Genomic DNA, 10,000 nt, shown 5'->3' on the forward strand with positions numbered 1-10,000 from the left:
GTGATTGGTGTTTTAAGTATGTTCCTACTTTCACCTGAGGGCTGAATGAATAAAAGATTGTACATTGTGACTAGTGATCGACAGCTGAAAACATATCACACACACAATGACATGAAACTGAGTTACCAACGAAATCACCGTGCAATCATTTTGCTTGACGAAAAAAAATAGCAAACTATTAGCTAGTTTTATCCATTATTGGCAGGAAATCGCTTGCAGGCTTTTTGTCTAATTGTTTATTGGTCCCCTGCATCGACCTGGAGAATTTTTGCTTCGACTTGCTATAACAATGCAGTTCTGAGGGCTTTCTTACTCACTTGACCCTTTTTTCTTAACCATTTATCTCTTAGCCAACCATCTGTGGATTTGGGTTATTATCCTGTTGCAGGCTCTTCATATATTGCCGTTTCAATTAGTTTCACTTCGGTTTAAGACAGGTGAATAATACCTGGAACATCACTAGACGTTTAAATTGAATTGGGAAGATGGAGAAGACAATCACTGGAACGGAATTGAATTCAGAATTAAAAGCAGAGGCTTGCTTTACAAATCATGAGTCTAAATGTAAATTGGCCACATCCTAAAGAAAGTTCGATTGAAATTATAGGAAGTGTTCTACTAACCTGGTCTAAAAAGGATTCAAGGAATTGTTCACTTCCAGAATGAAATTCCGTGCAGCTTCGAAGGGCTTTTACACAATCCCAGCTGAGGAATAGGAGTCTCATCTAGCATTCAGTCATTACTTAAACAGAAAAACTAGTGTATATACTTTTAACCACAAATCTTGCACTAGCTCAACCTCACGCATTATGCAATCATGCACGCATAATGTAGTTGGAACTACTAACGTGCAAAGAAAGTCAAAAGTCATTTACAAAAAATAAAATGAAACCATGTCAGAAAATGTTTAAATTGGAGAATCAATTACAAGCTTCTGCTATGTAATGTATATAAGGGAACATATGGACCACACAATTATTGATTGACGTTTGACATGCGATCAATATTTTCGAAGCTTCATTCAACACAACCGCACAAGCTCTTGACATCTGTCAAGGAAAGCACAGCAGCATGTCAATGCTGAGAGCTTGGCAGAAACGATGAGATTTCTCCTTCAGGGAGTCGACCTCTGGTCATAAGAGGCCATGAGGAACAGGCTTACTGTCATTCATAAACCGGTTTACATCAGCTGGAGTACTCACTCTCTAGCCAGCCCACTGTGACTCCTCTTTCCCTGCTTTTAAACAGCAATGCAACACAAATAAGAGATCATTTACCCCAAAATGAAAATGCTTTGAAGATTTTTGAAAAGATCCGTTTCATATTTGGATGGAAGCAAATCTATAATAGGAAATTAGATGTGATTGATCCATTCGAGAAGTAAAGTTTCAGTCTAAAAACCACTATCTGACTAACGCTTTTCAGGGCTGAACAATGTTAAACACATAATAACTCGAACGAATAAATCAAACGATCTGTTTAAAACAGACGAAGCACAGTGCTGACCTGCTTCGTCACTTACCTACTACTTGGCTAAAAAGGAAGTGATGTACAAGCAAAAGGCCAAAATTTAATGACAATGAAATGAATCAATAATCAATCATATATCAATCATTCAGTTTCATTATATGGAAATATCCAACATTCTGTCTAAAATCATCTTTTTGTTCAAATGGAAGAAGAAAAACAAAATGGGTTTGAAACGATATGAAAAAGAAGTGTACATGATGACACTTTTATGCTAACACACGTGAAATATTCTGTATGCAGGAGCAAAAAAGACAAATTATTGTTCCGCTATCTGTGAAAATGAAAAAAACATTGTTCCATCTAGATAAGCAATGACCAAAGGAAAAGGAATAAAAAACGACACAGCGGAGAGCACGTGGACATCCACATATTTAAAAGCACATTCACCAGACACGTGTCATTTACCAGATAAAAAGGATGAACTGCCCATTGTTTTACAGGCTGTGGGAACACACTCAAAATCTCATTCAGCTGAGAATATCGCTGAAGTCAGCGTAAACGCTGGAGTAAGACGTGCACACTCAAGCGCGATGCCTTAAGACAGATGCCGCAGCTAATATGAAAGTGCAAGCATCTTAAAACCGAGACAGATTATATGTATTGCCATCTCATTTCGAACCACTGAACTGCCTGTAACAGGCAGAAGAGCATCAGGGTCGCTCCACTGATGCCTGCTGAGACATGCTGTAAACACGAGAGGATCGTGACGCTTTGCAGTTTTGAGGCAGCCTCTTGAGACTGTTTACCGAGAGGCGACGGTGAGCATAATGACACCGACCACACTGCTTGACCCAGGAAATAAATCATCGGACATCTGCGGCCAATCTAACGCAATCTAAATCTGTGCAGCGACTAACGGCAGAGCATGGCGGTATGATGAGAGCAGAGCAAGCCCAAAACACCTCATATACTTCATTCAGGATATTGGATCGGTGTTTTTGTTTACAATTTACTGTAATATTATTGCTAGCTATACCACTGCTATTTTCATGGTGAGAGACAAACGGGTAGGCTAAAATGTTACAAAATAAGAAAAGAAAAAAATTATTTACAAAATGTTTGAGCTTATCATCGATGAAGGGTCTAAAACTAAATCTCACCTCTCTCATTAAAAACCCTTTCACATGGATTAAACCATGAAAGTCTATTAAAATATACCTCAAAAGGTATTAGTTTCTAGAATAGGAAGCATAAGGGGGATCTTTACCGGTTTGTTAAGTCAGTGTAGAACTGGTCATGGCTACAAAGGTTAAAAAAAGTGGCATGTTACTCAAAGCTCTGAAATATGCAATTACATTAACAGAAAATTTCATGGCATTATGTGCATATTTTCACTTATGTGATTCCAATTACTTAATTTCATGGTACATAGAAGAAAGAATTTCCACACTGAATAGCACATGTCAAATATGGGACTTTTTGTCCTTTCTTATCATTATATAGAAAAGAGCTTAATTTATACTTATGCCAAACGTGACTTCAATTGCAATCAAGCAAAAGAGTTTTTCCAATTCATTAATTTCATGGGAATCAAAACCATGACTCTGTCTTTGCTGGCAACATACTCTACTGTTTGAGTGAAAGGAAGCTAAACAGAGACTCTTCTGAATCTTCTTTTTCTAAATCAACTGATGAGAAAAAGCAACAGCCCCCTATCAGACTGTGCTAACTAAAACTACTACCAACCATTTTTGTTAATTGAAAGTTGTGTTGGCAACTAACCAAAACGTTGAAGTACTATAATTATATACCAAAAACAAATCTGAAATAAACAATTAAAGCAAAACACAGATTTAAAAAAATATAACTGTAATAAATAAAAAAAAGTTATATGATGAATTAATTTGAAGATTAAGGTAAATTATACTAAACATGCAAGTATATCCTTCAAGTATAAGGGCAGTACTAAATGGAAACACACACACACATATGTTTTTTCCCCTTCAACAAAATTCTTTATCCTGTTCAAAAGTTTCCATGCCCAGAGTCTTAATGCATCGTGATCATAAGTGAATGTTTGATCCATAGTTGTATTTGACTTTTCCTCAGTGTGAAAAGATGGATCTCAAAATCATACAGTCATTGCTAGAAAGGGTTCAAATATTCAAAAGATGCTGATAAATGTAAGATTCTGCAGGCCATCTTCCATCTCAGGACACCACACACAGTATTAAGATCTAAGGGTTCACAAACTTTTGAATTGGGTCATTTTAATCATTTTAGGTTTTTTTTGTCAAGCTTTCAAGCAGCACTGAATATCATAATTGACACTAATAAAACTGCTCCTTGCAATTCCATTAAAAAAAAAAAAAAAGTCATTAAGACACAGACTGCATAATATAATGCATTAACACTAATAATGATGAGGTGGCCTAGTAACAAGTTGTCACACACTGTGCTGTAGGTTTGGTTGCGTTTCTGCTTTGCAAATTTCGATGCTCAGGTAAAAGAACAGCGGCTGTAATTGAATAAAACGCATACAATAAAGGATATCCCGCTTTTCTTGAGAGTGGAGAGGCTACGCATTTCTGTCGTACAATGAACCTGTCAGATCGGAGGGAGTGTGAAATTGAAAATATCAAAAGGTCTTGTCCGGTAACAAAAACGTGAAATTGAACACAAGCTGGAACACCCTGCAGCACACAAATCACCGGTCACAAACTCAAAAGCTGAAAAATATTGAAAAAATAAATATTCAGCGACTCTTTTCTGTTTCTGTAAAGCTATTGCAATTAACGTGAACTGTGCAAACAAATGCACAAGCAATTACTAAACATGCACGTCTACAAAGCAGATAAGCATCCAAGTTAAATATTTTAAATGCAGTCGTTTACTCAATGGCGAAGCTTTCTTTTTCCCCCCATCTTATGAAGCTTATTTCAGCAATTCGCACTGCAATTTTATCAGACTGTTTGCTCACTGCGCACGATGACCTTTCACAGCGAACGGCAGTCCAAACATATGAGTCACTTCATAATGATATACACAACTCACTCATGGATGAAGGTATACAAAACAAGATAATAAATGGCTGTTAACACTTTACCTCTCAACATGGTCTCCATTGAGATCCAACTACTCTGGAAAAGCTTTCAGATGCACCATGTTTGGTTAAAGTGGGTCATAATCAACAGAACCAAGAGTCAGTTTCAAATCTCCCGCTGACGTAGTGCTACACGGGCAACGAAACCAGAGGGGTTCTCGACTACAGAAGAGGATCTAGGATCGATTAGGGAACACTGAACAACAAGATTTTGTAAACGTTCAGTTTTAACCAGCTTTGTATTGCTCCAATGTCTGGGATGCATGTAAATGAAGACTATTAGCTACACCCAGATATCTGCGATAACGCAATTTCACCAAACATTTGTTAAAACCACAGTTATTTTATCACTTTACACATTTTTCCACCCAGACACAGTCAGATCAACAAAATCAAATGCATTATGGGTGTTTTACTCAGGAATTGCTGGTACATAAATATTTACGCAGAAATAACTGAATTCAGTGACATTTTGAAGTAGAGAAAATAAACAAATATATATATATATATATATATATATATATATATATATATATATATATATATATATATATATATATATATATATATATATATATATATATATATATACACACATATATATATATATATATATATATATATATATATATATATACATATATACATATATACATATATATATATATATATATATATATATATATATATATATATATATATATATATATATATATATATATATATATATATATACACATATATATAGTTTTTTTGTTTTTTTTTTAGAAAACAATTAAATTATTTTATTTCCAGCATTTATTTGTAAATGCATAGACAGTCCATCTTGCGAAGTCAATTCCTCCTTAAAAAGCTGCCGAAACATCCTATATTTGTAAATGAACGTTTCTTCATCTGAAAAGAATTCGATAAATTTAGCATTACATCACTTGCTGACTAACGGACCCTCTGCAGTGAATGGGCGCCGTCAGAATGAGAGCCCATCTGCTGATAAAACCATCACATTAACCCAGACCACTCCAGTCCATCAAATGGAAGTCTAAGTCTATACAACAAACCCATCATTGTGGATTGTTTTAACGAACTGCCGCTTTGGCCAAAATAAGATTCTATAATCCTTAACGCTAGAAAAAGTCTATCCCTTGTCGTCCTCTCACATCAAGAACCTCCAGCGTATTGGTTTAGAATGGTTTCACTGGTTCTGTGCAAATTTCTCTCTTGATTCAGTTAATACGGTTTCTTGATGAAAACAATAGGATAGACGACTCATACTGTAGCTGGAAGCTAAAGTTAAGCTAAGCTAAAGTTAATTTAGTCTCCTCGTAGTTTATCGTGATGTTTTTTTAGCAGCCATTTGGTCTTTCATTCTCATGGCACCCATTCAACTGCAGAAGATCAGTTTTCTTTAAATCTCTTTCAATGAAGAAACTCATCTACATCTTGGACGGCCTGAGGACGAGTACGTTCTCATGCTTGGGCGGACTACGTCTAAGTTTAACCTAACATCAACAGTTGTATCTGCACATCTTTCACACACACAAATGAGATTTTGTCGCCGTAAGAGGAGCCACAATCCTGAAGCTGCAATCAACTCAATGAAAGAACAATTAATTAGCCACCAGTGAGCACGTCACATTAAAAGATCCCAGACTGATGAATCTGACCTATAACAAAACTTGCTACGACATTTCCTCAAATCTGTCTGGAAATTATACAGCAGGCTTAAGAAACGCAGCAGTGCTCCCTTGTGACAGTTACAAAAAAAAGCCTAGTCAACCAATCGACAAACACTCTCCCATTTCAAATACTTCAGTAAACTACATGAACAAACTCCAAAAAATGATTCATTTGCGAACACGCAGTTATTTTCGGCATATATTTATGCTTCTCAGTTGTTAAGGATTGTCCCTGTAACGTCGTATCATAATTCGTACGGCTAGCTCCAACAAAACTCACGCAGGTCAATCGTAGGCTACACGCTGTAAACGCAGCCTGCATGAAGTTATGATATTTATAACACTTGCGCATGATACACACTACAACAAAACTCAATTGTTGGTTAAGCACGCTCTCCTGAAAAGCATCAAGCTAAAAATCGAACGTAGCACAGATATTAGCCTCTCTCATAATCGGCAGTTCTGTAATGGGTATCTGCAGGTGCAGCTCTTTAACATAATTGGCATATTATGGCGGAAGATAATTAACTGTAGGCGTGCCGAGCAATTTACATCCTCTCACCACCTGAACCCTGTCTTCTCTGGCCAGGTGTTTTGTGCATTTTACTGAAGATTGCGTGCAAGTACAGAAAATAGCTTTAAAAAAAAAAAAAAAAAAAAAAAGTCCTTCGTTCTGACTGCTGCCTTGTTTGGGTGAAAATAAGTAAAAATAAATCATGCGAAGATGTGGATTACTACAAAACTGTCAGTATAAAGCAAAAAAAACAACACTGGACGTCAAAGTGCTTCTTTGAAAATGTGCGAAACGCCATAAAATATACAATTAATAAAAAGTAACAATTGAAAAGCATGAAGTCATTGAGTTTCAAGTTCAACTCATCAGTAACAAGTCATTTAAAAAATTAAAAATGCTTTTTGATATGCCATCTAAGCCTAGAATTAATCAAAAAAAAAAAAAAAAAACAGTTCAGTTCAGTTCAAGCGTGTTCATTATAAGATTTTGGGGGTGTCTAATATTCCACAAACAAACAAAAAAAGCTAACAAAATTGAATCTGTGTATTATTTTGCTTTAGTTAAGGACTAAATAACTTCACAGATTAAACATGTAACACGTGAGGCGACCTATACACTTGTAAAGCTATAATACTAAGACTGAAACACTTACTGGATATCCTGAAGGCTGACTTCCGGCCGCCACGCCAGATTGAGTCCAGACGCTTTCCAATTAGTCTAAACTTCCGCTCACGTCATAAATGGCTGATGAAGGCCTGCTGAAAACCTGCCAAGCGGCAAACACGTAATTGAGAATAGAAAATATTGTTCTGTGTAATTAATATAAAATATATATATAAAATAATAATAATCCAGTATGTCCAATGAAGGAGCAAAGAAGAAAGGTAAAGTGCCCGGGGACAAAAAAGCGTCTAAACGGAAAGCAAAGAGGAGGGAGACTTACGCAGTGTATATCTACAAAGTTTTGAAGCAGGTGAGAATGTTTAACTAATAAAGATGATCAAAAAGCAATTACAAAACTTTGATTCCGGGTGTGAATTTCAAGCGGATGTCACGCTTTGGACGCCTCGTGCGATCGCGTTCGATTCGTGAATCATTATTTTTAAGTCGGATCTTTTCAATGAATCTATCGAACTGAAAGAATCACTCGGTCCGATCGGTTCAAATGGTTTTCGAGTCATTCTTTTTTTTTTTTTTTTTTTGACCTCGCTGAACTAAGTAGCATTTATTTCGGTTCTGGAACCAACGTATGACCATTTTGTCACTACCCGTGCGAAAACCGTTAAAAAAGTGTTTTAATCCATTAAATGTAAGGTATACTTTTTAATCAAAATTTAGGTTGAGGTTCTAAGTGGCTTTACGCAGTGACTCATGGCTGCCTGCAAATCAACAGGGGCGCATCTTTACTAATAATAACCAAAATACATTTAACCGCGGCTTTATTTAAACACTTGAACGCGACGCACGTGCTTAGAATGTTTATTTTTTTTAAAAAAAACGCGCGCCTGTCATGACGTAAAAGGTTCTTTGAAATACAGTAGTCAACATTTGAAGTGAATCAAACCCTTTCAAAGTTGTGCAAAAACGTAAAGTGCGTTCCTGTATTAGGACAATTTATCATATATATATATATATATATATATATATATATATATATATATATATATATATATATATATATATATATATATATATATATATATTTTTTTTTTTTTTTTTTTTTTTGATCGAATTTTAGCAGTGTATTACATACCCAATGTGATTTGTAATGAAGTTGTGTGTGTGTGTGTGTGTGTGTACACGTGTTCCTCCCATAGGTTCACCCCGACACCGGTATCTCCAGCAGGGCGATGAGCATCATGAACTCGTTCGTCAATGATGTGTTCGAGCGCATCGCTACGGAGGCCTCGCGGCTCGCTCACTATAACAAGCGGTCGACCATCACGAGCAGAGAGGTGCAGACCGCGGTCCGGCTCCTGCTGCCCGGAGAACTCGCCAAACACGCAGTGTCCGAGGGCACCAAGGCCGTCACCAAGTACACCAGCTCCAAGTGAGCGCCTGTGAGCTGTCCGAGAGCCAGAGGAGCGCTTCATTCGTCAAAAAAAAAACATGTTTGCAATCACTCCTCAATATTAATAAATGCACACCAAAAAAAATCAGTGCAGCTGTTCATTATACTGAATTAAATGACTGCGGAGGAGAGACTATTGATTGACCGTACCATATGTACAATGAATGTCATGGCACTTGCATTGTATATGTCCACGAACATAGGAAAGCCATTATGAGATTTGTTAGTAAAATATGGCTATATTAAAGTGGAGTTACTGTGTTCAGTAATCTGTAATGAAGTCATGACTTTACACAAATGTTAGTTGATGCATAAGATGTAACTGGATTAAATATGATTTAGTTAGCAAGAAAAGTCCGAATTTTTCGTTAAATGTCTCTAATTTAATAAAGGGTTTCTAGAATGCTGTAAGTAACATCATGCAGACCAGAGCCCTCTAGGCCTGTGACCCTGATCACGCTGCAATGTTGTGTTTTTGCCACTAGATGGAGTCATTTTAACACTATTGAGATTGGAGCAGAGATATTCCCGCAGCATTCACAGAATCTCCCTCATTTCGACTTTTATTCAGGACTTTTTAAGAAGGGGGCAGCATTTTCATATTTCATATCACACCGTTTACCTATTATTAGTACTGGCAAAGTATTACAATTACGTTAAGCACAAACACCAAACAATTAGACGTCTCCGTGTTAAAAAGAAATAAAACCTTTATCACGGTGAAATAATAATAAACAGATTTTTCGAAGCAAAGGTATATCGCCTGCATATGTGTGTGAGCGGGTGACATTTCATTTATTTTCATGTATATTCAGCAAATTTTTGGTTGTTTTTTCCCGTTTTTAACCTGTAAGATTCGCACGGTTTTATGATGTTTATTTTTATTATATTTAATTACTAAATCACTGTTTATTTACATCATGCGAAATATGCAAGCTGCTGTTTCCTCAAACCAATCGCACGTGCACAGGTACTCGATCGTGTTTTTCATAAATGCTGACAAATGTTCGATTTTGTTGGAGCAAACGATTTTTTCCCGACATGACGCCCCATGTCTGCGAACCTTATTTATGGACAGCGAAACGATATTTACGGTGAAAGACAGAAAGCCCGGGGTCTTGCGCGCCTCGTGAGAGACGCGCGCGTTTGATAAAGCGTCGTGAGTA

At 36.5% G+C, this 10,000-nt stretch overlaps 1 protein-coding gene across 1 annotated transcript; it reads left to right on the forward strand.

Moving 5' to 3' along the window:
* The first annotated feature begins 7,440 nt into the window (after positions 1-7,440).
* On the forward strand, positions 7,441-9,499 carry zgc:92591. The gene is made up of 2 exons (XM_043225809.1): positions 7,441-7,736; positions 8,581-9,499. Exons 1-2 carry the CDS (start codon positions 7,620-7,622, stop codon positions 8,815-8,817), a joined length of 354 nt encoding a protein of 117 aa, XP_043081744.1. The 5' UTR covers positions 7,441-7,619; the 3' UTR covers positions 8,818-9,499.
* Positions 9,500-10,000: the final 501 nt, after the last annotated feature.

Source organism: Puntigrus tetrazona, chromosome 24 (genome assembly GCF_018831695.1).
Source record: "Puntigrus tetrazona isolate hp1 chromosome 24, ASM1883169v1, whole genome shotgun sequence".
Lineage (NCBI taxonomy): Eukaryota > Metazoa > Chordata > Actinopteri > Cypriniformes > Cyprinidae > Puntigrus > Puntigrus tetrazona.

Excerpts from the sequence above, each read along its gene's own strand:
- zgc:92591 (XM_043225809.1), top strand. The coding sequence starts at position 7,620 with ATGTCCAATGAAGGAGCAAAGAAGAAAGGTAAAGTGCCCGGGGACAAA. Across the intron at positions 7,737-8,580 it reads TCTACAAAGTTTTGAAGCAG|GTTCACCCCGACACCGGTAT; the intron begins GTGAGAATGTTT and ends TTCCTCCCATAG.